The 20,947-nt window shown below is 50.1% G+C and overlaps 1 protein-coding gene across 11 annotated transcripts in view; it reads right to left on the minus strand.

The window, feature by feature from the left end:
- PTPRT (protein tyrosine phosphatase receptor type T) overlaps nt 1-20,947 on the minus strand; it is a 945,487-nt gene that overhangs the window by 566,615 nt on the left and 357,925 nt on the right. For all 11 annotated transcript variants that reach the window (XM_037044094.1, XM_037044090.1, XM_037044092.1 and 8 more), the window contains 2 exons: nt 17,545-17,660; nt 2,213-2,387 (listed from right to left, as the gene is read on the minus strand). In XM_037044094.1, coding sequence (XP_036899989.1) covers nt 2,213-2,387; nt 17,545-17,660 — 291 coding nt within the window. The remainder of the gene's footprint in view (nt 1-2,212; nt 2,388-17,544; nt 17,661-20,947) is intronic.

A 20,947-nucleotide genomic window follows, 5' to 3' on the forward strand; every position in this document is an offset into this window, starting at 1 on the left:
GGCCTCCGCATCTGGCCTTCCAGGCCTCCTCCCCCACAACGGGGACAGAGAGAAGAAAACACGCTCTCTGGTTCCATTTGTCTGATGTGAGAAGTCCAGGATGCCACACTGGCTCCCTTAGTCACTCACCTTATTCTCTCAATTCTCTCATGACCAGCTCTGTGCCAAGGGGCTGGTGAGGCCATGGAGAGCATGAGACAACTCAGTCCATCGTGCCTGGAACTTCTACTCCCGTGTGGGAGGCCGCCACACAGCAGGTATAAGGAGTGTTCCAGAAGGGCCTGCACGTTCGCTGAGACCTGAAAGGCCTGCAAGGGCCACTTGTCACACAAAACAATCCATTGGCGAAGGAAGGAAGGAGGAAAGAAGGGAGGGAGGGGAGGGAGAGAGGGAGGGGGGAAGGGAGGGGGAGGGGAAGGGGAAGGGGAGGAAGCCTAATGCAACCAAAATGATGGTGTCTTTTTCTCTTGGTTGTTTTGTTGACGACCGCCTAATTTGTTGAACTTCGGCCTAAGTGTTTACGGCACTATGGTGATAAACTGAATTCCTGCTGAGGCCGATCATCCATTCACTCATCCTTCATTCAACAAATATTTTAAGGTTGAGCCTTATGAAGTGAAGGGCTGCGCAGATTGAAACAGCTGAGCCCACGATCTCATACAGGTCAGCGTGCTGAGCTTGTGGGCCAGGCCCTCCGCTGAGCTCCAGGGACCAGCTGAGAAGCATGAGTCAAGTGGAAGAGGCCCCTCTTCTCAGAGCTCCTATCCCAAAGGGTGAGATAGGAAATTATCAAGTAAACAAAGGAAAATTCTAATTCTGAAGTGTGATAGTGCAGAAGGAGAGTCGAGGGGATGTGGGAGGAAGCAATCACCAGAATAGGGGGTCAGGGGCTGGGGGAGTCAGGGACATTATCTCTCAGAGGATGACATGATGACATTGGGTCTGAGACAAATGGTCAGCCACGTGAATACCCGTTGAGAGTCAGGACAGCCCTGGAGAGAGAATCCCAGAGCGCAAACCCCAGTCTGGTCCAGGCCGGGCTACCAGTTCCACGGGGCCCAGCAAAGAGAGGTCAAGGGTGTCACGCCAACCCATACTTGGACCAAGGAAACCCACTCAGGAGCCTTCCAGGGGTGGGGGCGGGTGGTCAATCAATGTTTTTACCTTCAGACACACCAGGTGCCATTCCACAGCTAGCGAAAGAGGAGCGGCTTCCTGATTTCATCCACCAAATTATGCTACATTAAAATTTTAATCAGTGAACATAACACTGGGAAATGAGTACATTCAAAGGCTGCCGCTGCCAATGTAACCTGTCAAATGTTTCTGGGTTGTTGTTTTTTTTTTTGGCAAAGGCAATATTGCAAAACAAAGAAAAATCCATAATGATCCTCGTATTCTTTGGCCTACCAACTCTACCCCTAGGGAATTCATCCAAGAGAATAATCTGGTTCAGTAGGATAAAAATGTTCTCTTTGGAGAATGCTGTTGAGGTGTTAATTGCTGCTCGCACAAAGGGAAGATAAACAATAACAAAAACACCTGGAATTAGCTAAACGACTACAGACGGGGAGATTTGAAAATTCCGCATGATTCACTTGACAAACCAGGATACACCCACTAAGCATTATAACAAAAATTATGTGGACTTCCAGGAATAAATGGGGCATCCAGCCCTTTGAAAGAAGCAGGAAGAAAGCCATGTGCGTATTTTAATGGAAGGCAGATCAAGGATCCTTCAAGGTGAACAAGAAAATGGAAAAGAATTAAATCAAAACCAGTGGGGTGAGGGATGACTTATTTCAAACATTCTTCCAAAATATTGTCATTATATTATGCTTTCAATTTTTAAAAAATTCCTCAGGAACGGCTGTACTCTCCGGACGCTGCAAAAGCCCAATGCCGAAACACGAGGACATGAGCTGCTTCTAACTTTAATAGCAAAATATAGCCCAATGGGGAGATGTCTCCCATGTTATACAAGTGAGTCCCACACACTTTCACATACAGATCCTACATGTTAAGACCCAACTTCCAATAACAGTGCAATACTGCATGATTATACAATAATATCTCTCTTTCGGGAGTGGGCGGGGGCAGGAGCTGTGTCTTAAACTCCTGACTGGGAAGAGAAACAGCCAGTGAGCAAAGCCCCGCCCCCCCATCCCCTTACATGGACCAGGTGAGGAGAGGCAGGGCTGGTAGCACTCACCTTTCACGATCAGCTCCGCGTAGTTGGACACTCCGGAGCCCCCGTCAGAGCGGATCACGCAGCGGTATTTGCTCACGCTCCGCTGGGCAGTGTCTGCCACGCTAACTGTGGCCGAGAAGCGCCTGTGATTGACCACACGGGTGACCATGAGGGCCGTGTCCCTGCCGTTCCATTGCTGCAGGACAGAGGGAGGGAGGGAGAGACATCAAATTATCCTGTGTTCCCTGGTGACCTTGAGCACGGAAGCCCCACCCATCCCCACAGGAGGGATTGGGGGAGGGGGGTGATGTTCAGTCATAGGGAGTTTCCATGGCTGGTTTGGGGGAGTGATCTGACTTAGGAATAAACTTTGCTGGTGGGCTTACTCAGGAGGGCAGACACCTGGTGGTAAGAAGAGAGGGCCCTGGCTCCTTCTAAATACTTTGGGTCCTTGCTCAGCCTGCATTAGGGGGGTGACGCCTAGCCCCTTACCCTTCCTCCCATTTCCCTTCATCCATGAAGCAGTAAAGACAGCGTTCCCTCAAAGACAGATTCAGACAGATTAGAGAAAACCCAACCCTTAAGGTCATCAACAACAGCCCAGCCTCCTGTCCCCCACTAGTGCCCTGGCACCCAGCATAGGCTCTGAGTCCCACCCCACCTAGGACCAACCTGTCCCCAGGGCAGAGTGTGAATGGCGGTTTTTCAGTACCTCCCCTCCTTGGCAAATGCACCTTCCTCTGCCTGGAACCTCCTGAGTCCCGAAAGATACTCCCTCTCCCTTAAAACCCAGTTCAGTTCATCGCCATCCCCGGTAAGTCCTTCCACCGTCATGCCACCTTCTGGAAGCTATTCACTCCCTACGGATGGCACAGACTTCTCATGCGGTTTTGCCCGTGACTGCTCCCCACTGCAGACTGCGACTCCGGAGAGCAGGCCTGTGCTCTGTTCGTCCGCAGAACTGTCCCCATGGACCTCAGGGCGTGACAAACACTTCCACAATCCAGGTAAATGCACAAGCATTTCTGCCCTCATCATCCTGAGTCTCAGGGGTGACATTCTGAGTTTGAATAAGACCCCTTCATGATAGCAAGTCATGATAACTGGTCAGGCACATGCACGAGGATGCAGTTTGAGTGGATATTTATTAAGTGCCTACTATGTGCCAGACCCTGGATCTCCTTTGAAATCCTCACAGCCAAAGAACTTGCATGTGAGTGAAGTTATATAAATAGGTAGAGCGAATAGGTCTCTGATCCAGGTTTTGCAACTTCAGACCAAGCATTCTCTTCAGTAAGACCTTCTCATTGTTGCCTTAAGTTGAATTTTTTTTTCTCCAAAAAATTGATTGTTTTCATTATCTGGTTAGATTTCGGGAAGCCTTGGGATTTATAAATTTCCCCATGTCCCAGGTCTTCCAAGATGCACTCTGCATCATTTCCTACACCGAGTAAACAGTCCCCCACGTGGCCCTACTGCCAGCCATGTCATCTTCCACCGCCCCCATCAGTGATATGTCAGGACTGTAGGAAGCAAATGAGGGGGGACAGCAGGGCCCAGCTGTGAGCAGGAGGCCAAGGCGTCCACGGGACTTGCTCCAGGCTGGATGGGGAGATGGCAGGTGATGAGTTTCTTCTGTTTTGTTTTGTAAGATTTTTTAAAGTTTATTTTTAGTAATAGGGGAAGGGAGGGAGAATAAGAGTGAGAGAAACAGGAACGTGTAGAGAAGCATCTATCAGTTGCTTCTCACACCTCCCCAAACAGGGACCTGGCCCGCAACCCAGGCATGGTGCCCTGAGCAGGAATCCAAACAGTGGCCTTTCGTCCACAGAGCGACACCCGACCCACTGAGCCACGCCAGTCAGGGCAGTTTCTTCTTTTTCTTTCTGGCATTCTTTGGACTTTCTTCCTCAAACGTGTATTGCTTTTATACTTGAAAATAACAAAATAACTGGTATTTTTAAAAGCCACGGCAGTGTGAAAGGTAGTCACAACCTCTCTCCTACCAGAAAGTGAGCAACAGGACCAGTTTTAAAACAACAACAACGCAAGGAAATGGAAGGGGCAGGGGGAGTCCTTAGGGCTGGCACTGCCAAGGACATGCTGCGCGTGACAAGTAGGACTGAACTGTAAGAAATGGCCAGACTCCGAACACATCTCCCCTTCCCAAAACAGTGCAAAGAAGAAGTAGAGGAAACTGTGGAAAACTGCAGGGAAGCACCCCGACTTGAGGAAGTGCTGGCTGATGCATGGGAGGGCCTGCGAAGAGAGGGAGTCGCCAAAGAAGCCCGTCTCCCCACTGCTGAGCAAGGTCGTGCAAGGCTGCTGTGGAGGGCATGAGGGATGAGTTTCGGGTATCTTCTAACCTGCTTCCCTTTTAGCAGCATAAACACTTTTTGCTTAGTTTTTACAGCTAGGACTGACTACTCACGAACATGGGCTAAGTGTTTTACGTGCCTTCTCATTCACTCCTCACAAAAATCCATAGGGTGGACTCGCCGTATCTTTACTGTATGAATGAGGAGGCTGAAGCCCGGAGAAGTGCGACTGCCTGCACAAGTGTGCACAGCGGGGATTTGAACGCGGAGCATCTGGCTTCGGAGCCTGTCCTGGAAACATCGCCTGCGCAGCTGTAACGCACCCTCATTCCCAAATCGGGGAGAGTGCGAGTCACGGGTGTGACCAGGATCCACCTATTTTGCAACCAATTTCTTAGCTGAGGATCAAAGAAGAAAAAAACCACAATGACAGGATAGGAGAGAGGGAAGCTCTGTAGACGGTGGGAGGTAATAAGTAAAAATGCATATGCCCCAGCCACACACAGGGCTCAGGAGACACAGGACTTTTTCTCAGACACCCCAGGCTTTGAACAGCCAAGAAAGTCAGGGTGTGAGAAGGGAGAGAGCAAGGGTGGGGCCCACACATGGGCTCTAAGAAACGGGTGCTAAGAGATGAGTGGATAAGGAAATGTACCCCCCAAATAAATAAATAAATAAACCTACAGATGCTGAGGGAAGAATCACAAGAAGCAAATAATGCCACCTGCAGAATTCAAAAATGGCATTAGAAGTTGATTAGTCCCAGGAGTAACAATGCAGAAAATCCAGACCTTGGAAGACAGGCTTGAAAAGAAGAACCAAAGAACCAAACAGCCAGAAAGCAAAGATGAAAGGGACTGGAGAGATGAAGGCAATGGAGACCAGACAGCTAACTACCAAGGAAGTAATTGGTACCCTAAGGAAGAGAATGGAAAGAAAGGAACACAAATCATATCCTGGGACATATTAGGTCACTTGCCTGTACTAAAATAGAACCTAAATTTTCAGCCTGAAATGGCCTGCCATCTACTTGATTAAAATGTATGAAAACCATAACAACTCGGGTATCTATTCACAAAAATATGGACTCATAAGGATAAGGAAGTACATAAAAATCCAGACCAAAAAATAATGTGCCACAATTAATACATAAACCAGTCTGGGTTAAAACTCCTTGTCTGTGATTGTTTCCAACAAGGCTGTGGCTTGTCCCCTCCCTGCCCCCTGCCCCGAGGTCACAGGTGAGCTCTCAGGCTGTGGCTTGCCCCCCGCTCCCCCCCCAGGTGAGCTCTCACGAGGCTGCAGTTATTTAAATACTTGTCAGAAGACGGGGTGGAGCTAGGGGAGGACAGGAAACGAAGTGCCAGGAAAACACGCAACCAGATCTTCAGGTTGCACAAACCTGGGCAGATGACTTATTTCACTGAGCTTCGGTTGCCCCACAGATACAATAGGTTTGATCCCGTGTCTACTTTATGAGCTATGGCGACGAATAAATGAGAAGGTGCGTGCACTGGAGGCATATTCTGGCATTAGCAGAGTTCTCTGAATTAACCACGCAATTTGCCACAAGAAGTGGGGTAAGCAGGATCATGCCCCTCCCCCAAAGAGATCCACATCCTAATCCCTGGAACATGTGGATTATGTCACCTTCCATGGCGAAAGGGGCTTTGAAGATGGGATTAAGGATCCTGAGGTTAGCTGGGATTACCCAGGTGGATCCAGTGTCATCACAAGGGACCTTATATGTGAAAGAGGGAGACAGAGGGGACAGTCTGAAAAGATGTGGTGACAAAAACAGAGGTCAGGGTGACATGACTGATGTCCTGAAGAGGGAGGAAGGAGCCTGGAGCCAAGGAATTCAGCAGCTTCCAGAAGGCGGGAAAGGGAAGGGAGGGGCTTTGCCCTCTGAGCCTCCAGAGGAGCACGGCCCAGCCGACACGCCGTCTGCAGCCAGTGAGGGCCATTTCGGACTTCTGACCTCTGCAACACAAAGTAATGGAGTTGTGTTGTGTTGTGTTGAGCCACTGCATTTGTGTGGCTTGTTACTTCAGCAATAAGAAACTAACACAACGAGAAGGGCTGATTAAGTACAAAACATTCCTTTTTCCCGTTTCATTTGTACCTTATTTTGATGTCCCTTCCAGTATTATTTACTTTTCTTCTTAATGATGTCAGATCTCACAGGACCAGAGAGGACTAGGCACATCCCCCTGAATGGTGATTCACATTTTTCTGTTTAGCTCCCGAACTGCCTGGCTTTCTCCCATCGAAGGATGGGAAATTGCAGGCTGTCTTACAAAATCTTGGGGAAAGGAGACTTTTGATAATCACACTTGTCATATTAGGGGCAGGCATAGGCAGAACAGGAGCGAGCAGGAGGGCCCAAAGTCACAAGAGGAAAGAGTGCTGTGGTAGACTGTGGGCAAGGAGAAGTGAAGGTTAAATTCAAAGAGATGAGCCCACCTGCCAGGGCAAGCAGGTGCTGAAGGTCAAGGCAGATGCATAGCAGCCCAGGGATGCAGGAAGGGATGGAGATCAGGAGGGATTCTGGAAGATCAGCGATGGTGAGGCTAAAACGCAAAATGCTGGAGCAGCGTGGAGAGGGATTTAAGCAGGGTGAATGTGTAAGCAGCACAGGTCCCCCACCACTGTCTCAGCCCCAGACACAAGCGGAGGAGGAAATGCAAAGGGAGGGGTCACTCAGCAGCAAAGAACTTAGAAATCCAGGCCCACAGGTTTGGGTGGACACAGGGAGGGGCAGAGCAGGAGCTACACCAGGAGCTGCAGTGGACCACAGCCCGGAGACAAGGTGGGGGGCAGACCTTCCCAACCAGACTGTCAAGCGCCACGTCAGTGCACAGGGATGCGGACGTGGGGAATGCCAGGAAAGAGGAGGGGGGCCGTGAAGGGAAGGTCAAAGTCCCGGGAAGAGCCAGCGAGAGGCGTGGTGTGGTTGGTGCAAAGGCAAGCCTCCCCTCTGGTTTGTTGGGAACTTTCTTCTGGCTGCGGGAACCTTTCCCAGGCACACACAGGTCTTTGCTCTAAAACTTCAGGTCTCATTTCCTTTCCTCTTGTGGCAAGTCTTACAGACCCCCGTGTTGTTGTTCTAAGTCAGAATCATCTTCCAGCCCCTCTGAGTCCATGAGCCAACTGAATAAATTTCCCAGTGGGCACCAGTAACAGTGTCCTGGGTCAGGCTCCCGGAAGCCGAGTCTGAGACCGGGTGACTTCCTGTGGGCTCGCAGGTGACAGGAGGTGGAGGACGGGGTGAGGCAAAGAGCTGAGCAAGGACGCAGGCAAAACCGGAGTCTAGGTCAGCCTGGTCCCCCGTGCCCCCAGCAGGAGCCGAGCCACAGAGCGGATCCCTCCTCGGAGCCAGCATTGGAACTCCGCGTCTGTCTGTCCTTGGTCCTGGCCTGCCGAGTGGGGAAGGACCCAAAGCACCTCTCTGGGGAAGGGGGAGCTGTGCGCCTTCCGCAGCCAGCAGGCACAGTGCCTCGGGGTTAGGGGCACTGAGAGTAAAGAACGCTGTCCAAACCCCTGAGAGCACCCCTCCTACCCAGCACTGCCCTCCTGCCGCCCCGTCCCACAGTATATGACACGTCACGTCTCCTGGAATCCCGTAAGCCACTGCCTTAGTGGTGGTAGTCGGCTCCGAAACCGAGGTTTGAAAAACTTGGAGCTGGAACTGACCTCCTCGGCACACTGACGACACGGGGAAGCTGGGGCGCCCCGGAAATAACACACTCCTTCCTCCGAAAAGGCGCTGGAGCGTCTCCCAGAAGCACGGAGTCCCATGACGGAGTCTGATAAATGTCTTAACTCAGGGAGGATCGTCCAGGCATTTTTGTAGTAAAAGTCCCATTAACTAACACTTCCGAGTGCTTAGGCTGTGCTAGGCTCCATGTTCACTGGCTGACATGACAGAATTCACTTAATTCTTGAAAAATCGCTCTGTAAGTGCTTTGGGAAGCGGGGTTCCTGGGCCGGCAGCATCAGCATCACGAGGACCGTGTTAGACATGCGAACGTTGGAGAGAATCCCTGGGCTGATCACCATTTGTAGATGGTTGTTTACAGGGAAAACAGTCTGAGAGTTTTCCGCCTTCCCTTATTCTATTATTGGTCACACTGGCAATGTACTCGTTACTCAACCAAGTCGGAAATGAGAGAGCGTGGAGCACGGAAAGGATCATTTCTGCCCAGAGGAACTTACAGGCTGGGTTAAGATTCCCACAAAACAGCATAAAAGGTGAAACATAAACATCAAGTATTGACATACCAAACTTCACAGGAGAACACAGTTGGCATGAAAAACACGGTGCTCTTAGAATGATCCAGAACAGTGGTTCTCAGAGTGGAGTGCCCAGACCCACTGCACTGGCACCCAGGCAACTCGCTGAAATTTCAGATTCCCAGGCCCCGCCCCTAATTAATACATCAGGAATGAAAGGGGTGGAGTCTCTCGGTGATTGTGATACATGACAAAGCATGAGCTAGGTCCTCTTAAGACTCCCATTTTATGAATGAAGAAACTGAGGCAGAGAGGCAAAGGGAAGGTGATCTGCTTTCTTTGCCCAAAGGCTGTCTGCCTGCTGCGCTATGTGCCCGTGGGGCCGAGTCCGCCCAGAATGTGAGCCTCTTCCCCATTCATCGTCCAGGGGACACACGTGCTCTGGGTTGATAAAGGCATTTCAAAGCTGAATCAGCGGTCCTGCTTAATCCCTTTTATAATCACGCATTTCTCAACAAGGCAACCGTTCCCTCTGAAATCTGTTTTTCTTTCTCCTCTTGAATCTGTCTCTCTCTTTTTAAACAACTCGAATTCCATCTTCTCTGTCTGTTCTATTTTATGTGGAATCCACTGTCTTGGTTTGAAACACACACTCGGCAAGAGCAGGGGTTGCAAACACCCACATTTAAATATTTCCACTCCGGCCAGACCTCTCTCTCTGTCTTCAGGAATCACCTAGAGAGAAACACGAGAGAAGCCTCGGAGCGTCTGCTGACAGCTCATGGGACCCGCTGAGCTACCGAAGCCTCTGGGACGGCCTCACCATCTTGCAGTCCACCTTCCTCGCTGCTCCTGGGCGCCGTGACAGGACTGCCTTCACAGGGAGATAAGACACAGCCTGCGAGGAAGGCTGTCATTTCAGAGAGTGCACGCAGGCTTGTAATTGATTTACAATTGGCAGCAGTAGAAGCATCACGGTCTTAATAAGAGGGAACTGTGTGTAACAGACATTAGGCCTGTTTGACAGGTGATATTCTAATACAGGGTCCTGTTGCTTCTGTGTGCAGGTCTGAGCTTCTGGCATTTAAGGGGGAAAAAAAAGCAGGGAGAAAGAAAAAGTAAAATAAGGCCCAGCACTTGCCGCTAAAAATCGTTCTAATTGCTCGAGAAATCTCCTGGCTCGAAAATATTTAGGTGAAATCCCTACACAGAATTTTCATGTAGTTCATTCACAATGACTATTCTTTTCACTTCCCGTCATCCTGTTTCAATGGCAGGACATTTGGCGACTTGCTCGAGTCATGCCTGTTGATTCTCTTTTAGGTCCTGTTTGCACCTCTTCAGCAGTCTCTAAGGAACCGCTCGAGATTATTCTTCATTAAAAGTTAAAGGAAATGTAAGTGGACATAAATCATTTTTGATTAGCCCTGCTGGTGTGCTCGGCTGACTGCTCCTTTGGGGTTGCTTTCTGGCGGCAGAGGGGCGGCAGAGTCAGGAGGGTGGTGGCGTCAGCCCCACCGGGAGCTGAGCCATAGCCCTGAGGAAGGAGGAGGAGCAGGTGGCCAAGGGCCTGCCCGCGTGTCGTCTCCCGGTGTGGCACGATCTCCCTTTGACCATTTCCAGCGCACCTCGCGGAATTCTGCTCAAGGGCCCCGGCTTCCTGGAGCACATCATCCGATACTCACAATCCTCCCCTGCCTCCCTCCTCCCTATTCAGCAGCCCCTTCTTTTCCCTGGTAGCCTGGTCGCATTTGGAATGAAATATTTAACTCCGTGCCTAGTGGCTTGATGTCTGTCTCCCCAGCCAGGAGGTAAACTCTAAGAGAACAAGAAGCAGATCGGTCTAGTCCAACTCTCTGTCTCCAAACCCTTGTGCGCTGGGGCCAGGATGATGTAGAATCAAACCCCGAGGCATGTCCACTGCGGATGGGCTGAGGGGAGACTCTGATGGAAGGGAATGAGAAAGTAAAGGAGGAGAGAATGAGTGGGAGAGGGGAAATTTCCAGGCCAGAGCTGGCCAGGGTCCTCAGAGATGAGGTGGGGGAGGAGGAGGGGACAGGAGCAGAAGAGTTTGAGAGTGCGACCCCCCACAAATCCAGAGCCCAGCTGGGCTTTCCTGGCCTGGCCCGTTCTCGAGGAGCTGTTTGTTCATCTGGGGAACCTACGGCTGAAAAGGAGGAGAGACAAGGCACAGGACGGCACCATGGCTCTGTAAATCCACTGAAAAACCAGCCACCTGTAGACTTCCTGAACTTCACGGCTTGCAAATTACATTTCAATAAAGATATTAATAAAAGAGCAGGGCTTCCTAAGCACGGGGTCCCTCAGCTATGACACAGACCTACTGTACGCAGATGCCACCTAGATCCGACCCCACATCATCTCCACAGGACCTCAGGGGGTGGGGACAAGAAGAACTGTCGCAATCACAAAGCGCCCGCCACCTGCAGCGAGGTGGGTAATAAAGTGCATCGTCTCTGACCCGAGAGACTCGTATCTTCCGCCAACATCCATGAACCTGGCAGCCTAACTCGTGAGCTTTCAAATAAGGTAAAAATCTCAGGCCCCTTCATAGTTGTCGACTGATGATTTCACTGAACCACGAGGGCAGCGAGATTTTCAAGGGGGGAGCATCGCCAAACACGGAAAGAGTCAAATTTAAGGACTAATGATAATCATATAATGATCATAAGAACTCGTGGCTTTAGCAACAAGGAAAATGCTGGTGACCTTCGGGAGGGCCGCTTCAGGGAAGAGCTGGGAACTGAGGAAAGCCCCACTGCAGGTGCGGACATGTCATTTGATCGGAGTGGCTACAAGAAAAGAGGAGAAGAAAGAAGGCACCTGGGAGGGAGGAACTGGAGAACTATTCTAAGGGCATTTTTATTTCACTGGCTTTGTAGATCGGAGAAACGCAGATCTATTTGAGTATCTAGTACAATGCAAATTAGACGCATGTACGTATGTGCTAAACTGATGATTTTTTTTAATAGAAAGCCATCTGTACGGAAAGAAAAACTGGATGGTGACACAAGGTGACAGGCCCACGAGGTGGGCATGGAAGGACGAGCCCAGGACTCAGATATGGCACAGACCGACGCTCAAACGCTGGCTACCCCACTCACGACCTGTGTGACTCCAACCTGCACCATTCATTTACCCTGCTAAGGCTCGGTCCCCTCACCTGTACGATGGGCTGGAGATAATATTTACCTGAAAGACTGGCTATGAGAATTAAATACACTGGATGGGTAACTGCTCAATAAACATCAGCTGCTAATGAGCACTATTAATTTATCATCATCGGTCAGCTATGGCGTGGCCACTAGGTTCACAACAGAAGTCCCACATGCCTGAGACAGCTGACACAGGGGCAGGAGGGGGAGGAGGGGCTGGCCCCAGAACACTCACAGCCCCAGGAGCCCGCGTCAGTCCTGCGGGGGGCGAGGAAACAGGTTTGCTGGAGGAATCGGCTGCAGCAAGGACTGACGTGTGTGCTCGTCTGCTGAGCCCCAGTGTGGTTGCTGTCCAGCTGATGTGCCCACGGGGCAGGAGCCTTTTCCTGCCAGATTAGGGTCTGCTCGCTGCTCAATGCCTGTGATGTGTCTAAACACATACGCGGCCCCTGCTGGGATCGGCACGGAGCTTTTGGACACGTGGCCTGATTTCTGAGACTCTTCGAATGTTAGTTGTTGCAGAAACCCCTGGTGGAGCCAAGCCTCTGCAGGGATGCCTGGAAATCGGCCTTGCGGAAGAGCTGATGGAACCTGCTCTGGAGCCCCCGAGAAGTGTGAACGTGGCCCCCAGGGGTCACGGTCTCCCACAAAGCCCGGTGACACATGAAATACTGCTAAACCCCCTCATGGATGAGGACCATCTGATGATGGTGATGAGGGGGTGGGGGAAACCCAAGGGTAATTTTACCTGTAGCCTCAGTGAGGGGCCTCCTACTGGGGAACTGGCTGTCCTGAAGCCCTACCAAGGCCACCTACCATCCTTAGACTATTCCTGACCATTTCCCTACTTTACTAGCATCTTTTCTGTTGATAGTAATTACCTATATTCATTTTAGTGTATTTAGGTGAAACAGAACAGAGATTCAAATAAAAAGCACACATAACCTAACTTTACAATCAATTAATAAATGCCTTGATGTGTTTTATAGTGTTATATGCATGTGTATGTATAGAGACATGTGCATGTATAGAGACATGTGCATAGGTGTGGGTACATATGTATATAGAGAAGTCCCTTTCAGATCCATGGGGGATTAGTTCCAAGACCCCAGTGGATGCTGAAACTGTGGATGGTACTGAACCCTACATATATCACGGGTTTTCACACACACACACATCTATTCATTTACAGAAGCACTTGCTGGCTTCTCTTTGGCCATGTTACCTTCCAGGAGACCCGGGCCCGAATACAGCGCTGGGCCACACTGCTGATCCTGTAGGCACCATCAGACCTACTCACACCCTGAATGTTGTTCTTTTTCCTTCCTTTAAAGGGCTCCCCAAGCCCTGGCTGGTGTAGCTCAGTGGATTGAGCCCAGGCCTGCGAAGCAGACAATTGAGGTTCGATTCCCAGTCAGGGCACATGCCTGGGTTGCAGGCCACTTCCCAGCGGGGGACGCATGAGAAGCAACCATACATGGATATTTCTCTCCCTCCTTTTGGGGACGCATGAGAAGCAACCATACATGGATATTTCTCTCCCTCCTTTCCTTCCCCTCTAAAGATAAATAAATTAATTAATTAAAAAAATAAAGGGCTCCCCAAGCCTTGGACTAGGCATTCTACTCAGAGTGTACACCATCCATTTGCATGACAAAAACACTTGAAAAACTACCAAGTTGGGTTCTAGAGACCAGTGCATCACCTAAGAAAGAAGCAAGTTAGGCAGGAGGCCACCTCCTGCCCTGCCCATGCGAACGCTTCACCTCGGGGAGATGTCATCCCAGAACAAGATAAGCTTGCCTGTAACTTGTATCGGGACTTTACTGACCTTTTCCCCAAGGCATCGGTGTCAAACTTATTTTCACCGGGGACCACATCAGCCTCAAGGTTGCCTTCAAAGGGCTGGATATAAGTTTAGGACAGTATAAATGTAACTACCCCTTAACCATTAAGCAAGAGCTCCGTGCTGCCGCCAGACAGAAACAAGGTGGAGGGCCAGATTTGGCCCACAGGCCTTGTGTTCGCCACCTGTGACCTAAAGGGTTAGAACTGTTCTGGGCGCTGGATGGAGGACTCGCCCTGTAATTCCACGAAAGCAGGCACCAGCAGATAGTAGTAAGAACATAGTAAGTTTCCAGGCCCTGACCAGTGTGGCTATCTGGGTTGAGCTTAGTCCCACAAACCAAAAGGTCGCCAGTTCGATTCCGGGTCAGTGCACAAGCCTGGGTTGTGGGGCGGGTCCCCAGTGGGGCCATGAGAGACAACCGATCGATGTTTACTGCCCTCTCTTTTCCCTCCCTTACCCTTTCCCTAAAAATACAAAAATAAAATCTTCCTTAAAAATAAGGAGCATACTGAGTTGTCAGGAGGGTGGAAAGCAGGCGTACAGGCTGGTCTTCCTTTTTAACTTATTATTCATGATCTGAACCCATTTAAGGGTGAGCGGGCTACAGAGTCTCGCTCCACAGAAATGGAGGCAAGCCTTCTCCACAATGCAGACAGTGGGATTTTTCTGAACCGTGAGCCCACCGACTGCTCCCCAACCATTGCCAGAAAAGAGGAGCCACTGATAGACTATTCTGGAAACCCGTAGATAAAAAAGTTTCTGCTTTGCTGACTCAGTGATTCCTCAGCTTATCTCGGAAGCGACAGCAGGAAATAGCATTGCTGAAAGGAAGCACTGTCGGTGCTGTCTTGTGACGCCTCCCGGTCCCCATGTGTCCACTTCAGTTCCCCTGGAAATTCGCAGGCTTGTCACCCCAGCCCTGTTAAATGGAGCAGAACTCTGGCGGGTCTGCAGGCTGCGCCTTGAGGTGCGGGAACAGACCCAAAGCCACGGTAGGTAAGAAACCCACCACTGCCCTAGCCCTCTGTCTCCCTCCCGTCTCCATCCCAGCTGCAGCCGTCTCTCCCGCAGCAGGAGCCATGACAAGCACCTCATATTTTGCAGAAAGACGCTAACTTATTTCCAAGCTCTTGGATGTAAGTCTGGACTTAACTGGCCCAGCAGGCATTTGCCAGAGAGCACAGCCCATATGCTTCCTGAAATATAGATGAAGGAGACAGTATTTTGGGAGGTTTCCTTGAAGAAATATTGCATCGGTCCACTCACCAGACACACTTAAAGTATCCCAGGATGCAGATGGATCAGCAGAGAGCTAGGGGCCTCTGTCGAACCGCACTGCCCACCCGCTGCCTCTCCAGACGCATCCCCAAATCGCTTTTACACCGAGCAACATTATATGCTGCAGGCCCGTGAGACTGACTCGCGTGCCCTTGATAAGACTGCGGCGGAGAATGCCGGTCCTTACATCACAGGCTGTTTCCTTATGAGGACTCCCGGGAACAATTCCTGTCTGGCCCGTGTGAGCAACAGTGAGAACTTTCCCAAGCAATTGGTGTGTGTTTATCTTGTGGACGTCGTGAACCGGGTCTCTGACAAGCTGCCTCGACTCCACTGGCGGCTGCGCTGCTGGGGCACCTGCGAGCAGCGGACGTGGAGAAACACCTTCTGGCATTCCTTCCGGCTCTGGCGTATTCTTTTCCTTCTATCCCGTGCCACCTCGCTTTTAATTCCTGCTGTCTTATCATGTTTTCTGTCCCATCGTGAGCCACCTGAAACTCACTCTGTGAAACAGGATTTGCTGTACACCGGAACGTGGCGGACTACAAGGTGGGAGAGCCCCACGCCATGCATTCCCACCCACTTCCTTCAAAACCGCAACTGCATCCCGCTTCCTTCCACGGAGCGATGCAAGGCTTAGGGCGTGCAACTCCGAAGTGCGGCAGTAACAACCATCAAATAATTGGGAAGCCCACACAAAGGTGCCCAGGACTGTCCCATCTCATTCTCGTGGCTCCACTCGGGCAACACCATTACAATGACAAAGCTTCTTGGGAGCCCGATGCACTTGAATGCCAATCGTAACGAGAAGCGTACACAGCACTCCTTAATCCTCGAGCGACAGGCGGACGTGTGCTTTGCTCTCCTGTGGTCCGTTTGCAGCCCAGGGCGGCAAGGTGGGCAGGTCTCACTGCTGTGTTCATTCTGCTGCCCTGTGAAGAAGCAAGGAAGAACTGCTGGCCGCCAGATGGGCTCCGTGCCCAAGGACTTTCCAGCTGCAGGAGATGTGCCCAAAGACAAGAAGAGAGGCCACGCTATGAATTCACATCAAAGTGTGCAGGGCGTGAGTCAGGGACCAATAGCCCAACTGCATCCGTCAGAAGAAACGATGGAGGTCTTTCCATAGGGGAAGCTGGAGGACACTGGAGTCAGCTTCTTTCAAGCTATGCTCCTGTTCCCTGGAACCAGAAGTGCTGTCTCTAGAGCTGTGCTCTCCAATCAGGCTTTCTGTGATATCGAAAATGCACTTGACCGACACGGTGGCTACAATGTGCCCAAAACGTGGCTAGTGCAGCCAGGCACCTGCGTTCTGAGTTTTATCTGAATTAATTTAAATTTAAGTTGTCATTGTAAATTTAACAGGTTGCAGGATGTAAGGTCAATATATGAAAGTCAACTGGATTTCTATATACTAGAAATAAAAAATCAGAAATTAAAATGTTTAAATGTTTTTTACACTTGCATCAGAAACATGAGATGCTTAGGGATGAGTCTGACAAGAGATGTGTAAGACCTGTACACTGAAAATTATAAACCTTGCTGAGTGAAATTACTGAAGATCGTTTTTTTTCTTAAGATTTATTTATTATTTATTTTTAGAGAGAGGGGAAGGGAGGGAGAAAGGGAGAGAAACACTAATGTGCTGTCATCTCTTGTGCGCCCCCTACTGGGCACCTGGCCCACAACCCAGGCATGTTCCCAAAGTGGGAATCAAACCAGTGACTCTTTGGTTCACAGGCCACCACTAAATCCACTGAGCTACACCAGCCAGGGCAAATTACTGAAGATCCTTTTTCAAATTTTTTAAATTTATTGATCTTTAGAGGGGAGGGGAAGGAGAGAAATATCAATGTATGGTTGCCTCTGTTACGTCCCCTACTGGGGACCTGGCCTGCAACCCAGGCATGTGCCCTGACTGGGAATTGAACCACGATACTCTGGTTCACAGGCCCGCGCTCAATCTACTGAGCTACATCAGCCAGGGCTTTACTGAAGATCTTAAATAAGTGAAGATATATACCATATTCATGGTCAAAAGACTTACTATTGCTAAGATGTCACTTTCCCCCCAGTGAGCTATAGATTCACTGCAAGCAATTCCCATCAAAATCCCATAGGTTTTTCTTGTAGAAATTGACAAAGTGATTCTAAAAGCCATATGGAAATTAAAATGTACCCAGAATCTAAAATACCGGTTTGCCTTAGCCCTGGGAATCAGGGCTTAAAGGACAAAGTTTGTTCAATGGTTATTTGGAAAGGTCTACTTCTGGTACTTCAATGTTTGTGGCCTCAGTTTGTCCATCTGTAAATGGGTATGTCAATGCTCACATAACTGAACTGGGGTTAACCTACAAGAGGATCATGGATGCTAAATGTCACCCAAGGAGCAGAGGTGTGCAAAATATATCCCCTTCCCCTTCCCCACCAACTCCTTCATCACAGCGCACTCATCCATCCCTTAGAAGGGGTGAGCAGGAGGGGCTCCCCCATCCTTACCTGGAGCCACAGTTTGTCATGCTGAGACCACTTCCCACCAGCCATGCACTGAAACGTGGCGTTCTGCCCCACGTTCACCTCGACATTTTGGAGCCGCAGAAAGTGAGGCGCTTTTCCTAAGAGAGAAACCAAAGACCACATGAGGACAGAATTCGACAGCCTGAACCCCCTCCTCTGCGGGCACACGGCAGCTCGGGAGAGATACCAGGCAGGGTGGAATTTGGACCTGGGAAGTGGCCTGGCTCAGGGAAGAGCTGCTGTTGACTGATCACTTACTATGAGCCACGCATGCCTTACTGCACGACGTAAGAGCTCTCTCTACATGCATCCTCTGGCCTAAAATCTCCCCCAAATCCATGAGGTGGGCAGGATCTCCATTTCACAGGTCAGAAAGTTACATAGTTTGGCATGATCAGCCAGCCAGAAAGTGGGGGAGCCGAGCCATGAATCCAGGTCTCCGAGAACCTCAGATCCACATTAGTAACCGCTGGACAATACTGCCACGTACAGAGGAAGAAACTGAGGGAAGGGTTTTCTTCCTCAGAGGAAGAAACTGAGGGAAGGGTTCAGCTCGGAAAACTCCTTGTAGCCTGGGCGAGCGGAAAGCAGAAAGCTGAAGTGAAGCACCTTGGGCCTCACGCCTCCACGCCAGGCCTTGGTGAAGATGCTGATGAGGAAGATGAGGAAGATGAGGAAGATGAGGAAGATGAGGAAGATGAGGAAGATGAGGAAGATGAGGAAGATGAGGAAGATGAGGAAGATGAGGAGGGGAGGAGAGAGGAAAGGCGGAGGAGACCACTAGTAGCTTTCAATCACTTAGTGCAGACTGTGATGGCTGCCACGTGGGCGTGCTGTCTACACGGTAACTCACTTACACCAGCACAGTTGGTGGCCGTATCATCTCCATTTCACAGTAAGTGAACGGAGGCTCCGAGAATTCAGGAGACATTCAGGGTCTACGTTCTCCCTCTAACCACAGCGCCTCCTAAGGATGGGAGGGAGGCAGGACATGCTCTCTGGGGCCTGGGCCCAGCAGAAGAAATGACCTCCAGATGAAACTCCGCATCCATAAGCAATCAATTCTAGAAGCAAACGTGAGTTTTACGCCGGTGAACTTGGGCTCATCTCTTTCCTCGTTGGGGAAGACAAGTCCTCACCTGACTGAGTTTTTCAAAGGTGGGTGGGTGCATACCCTACGCCGAGAAGAATGAGTGTCTTCGCTGAGGTACAAAAATGCCAAGGGGCCCTAGCACACCAACCAAATTAACGCTGACCCAGTCAAGAACTTCCCCCAGGGCAAGACCCAGTGGACGGTTGTTGAGAGGATTGAGGAGGTTCACCGAGGGCCTTTGGGTGTCTTCCCAGAGGGAGTCGAACATCCAGAGAGACAAATAATCATGATAATATTATTTATTGAAAGCCCCCACAATGCCAGGCACGGTGAAAAATGCTTTAGATACTTTATCTAATTCAACCGCATACCAGTCCTATAAAGCAAACCCTATAATCACTTCCCTCTTAGAGAAGCAGAAACCGGGGCTCACCAAGTTTAATGCATTTAATGCGCCAAGGCCACACAGCATTAATGACAGGAACGGAACTCAGACCAGTCCCATTTTAGCCTCCAAGTCAGCACTTACCACGCACATTCCCTTGTTTCCTGGGCAACAGGAGGTCAATGGTGCAACTGAGACCCCAGGGTCCCAGGGAAGGGCCAACAGGCAAGGCTGTCTCCAGGCTCCTGTCACAGCTCCCAAATATTTTATCACAAGTGATCCCTTTTCTTGCCATTTTGTCCCCATCGGCTCCACCCTCAACTATCTGGTCTACCAAATGGCATCACTGCCTGCGGAACTCAGCAAAACCAACCCCCTTGGGGAGATGAGGCAGGCACATGATGCAAAAGCATATACCTTCTGCTCAGGTTTTTAAATGGATAGCAACAGCTCCGAGACCCCTCATGCTACCTTGGGACCCCACGGCTAGAGTGGAGTCCAGAATTCAAGGCCCAAGGAAGCTCTCTCCTTGGGGGCTTCTCAGAGTTGAAGGTTCCTTGCCTCTAGTCAATCCGACAAACGTCATGCTGCTTTGGTTGTCTGAAATTGTTTCCTTTCTGCTCTCCTGTATAATTTGTAAAGTTATTTTTGGAACGATCAGTTCAAGTCAATTCTTCCCAAGGAGACATTGTGAACCCAAAGTCTGTTTATGCCACAGGTTTAAAGAGGGAAGGGGACAGCTAATGCATTCGGGGAGGAAGCTCAGCGCCTGTGCAGTAATGTTGGGAAGCTTTGCACTGGGTTTTATAAAGGGACGCCTCCCCTTACTTTGGGGGGACACTGAGCAAACGGATCAACCTCTGGGATGTACGCAACTAGAAATGCCTCTTCTCTGGGTCAGTGTCCCTGCTTTCTTCTCACTCCCCCTTCTCCTTGGATGCAGCAGACTTTTTGCCTTAATTCTTTTGTCTTCCATCCCTCTTCCCCCCTCCCTTTAGGTTCAGTGGCAGACGCTCCCCCCCCCCATCTTAATATCCATCGCTGTGAAATAATGGTGGTCTCTGATCTTTGAGTCCTGGTCTCATCCCCAGATCAGGACAGATTTCTCTCTCTGGATATTCTCTTCGGGTTGGGGACCTGTTTGGTCTACTTCTCTGAGCTCCTGGTCTCTCTCCACGCTCCCCTCTCCAGTTCATTGCTGAGCCCTGTGCTCCCTCAACTGTTATTTTCCCCAGCGTCTACAGCTCAGGGAGAAAAAAAAATTATTCCACCAGCTCCATCCAACTCATCGACCTTCGAGCTGAACACAGTTGACCCCAGGACCCAGACCTTCGCCAGCATGTGGTTTGAAGCATTCCACACTCGCTCCCTGCTGCTGAGTACCAGAACCCCCAAAATGGGACCCTGCTGAGCAGGGTTAAGAGAAAATGGCTGTGCATTTGGGGCCAAATGCCTTGATGCGGGTGACATTTAAACTCCCACAGATGTCACTGCAGCATCTGAAGACACATTATTGTGCCCTTTATCTCTCTCTTTAAACCTGACAGAGCCCAGTAGGAGGCCACACAATTGAGGGGAAAGCTCAGCACATACATCAGAAACGTAGTAGAACAGACACTCCATGGGCTCGGTGACACTGTGCCACAAGGGTGGTATGGAAAATAAAAGTTTATAAAATTCTAAAAGCCAGCTTAGGAGCTAGAAACTTGGAAAACTGGCATTTCTTGCCCACAGTCATAACTGCAATGGCCCTCCTCACAGCTGATGCCAAGAAACGGCAATGGCTGAATTTCTGAATAACACAAAAATGTTAAATGGACTATAAAATACAGACAAGAGGTTTCAGTTTGTAAGAGAAAATAATTTCCTTTGAGTATTATGCCTATGTTCTGGTCACTGTTTTGGAA

The sequence above is a fragment of the Sturnira hondurensis genome, unplaced genomic scaffold (genome assembly GCF_014824575.4).
Source record: "Sturnira hondurensis isolate 20B ecotype Veracruz unplaced genomic scaffold, ASM1482457v3 Scaffold0004136, whole genome shotgun sequence".
Classification (NCBI taxonomy): domain Eukaryota; kingdom Metazoa; phylum Chordata; class Mammalia; order Chiroptera; family Phyllostomidae; genus Sturnira; species Sturnira hondurensis.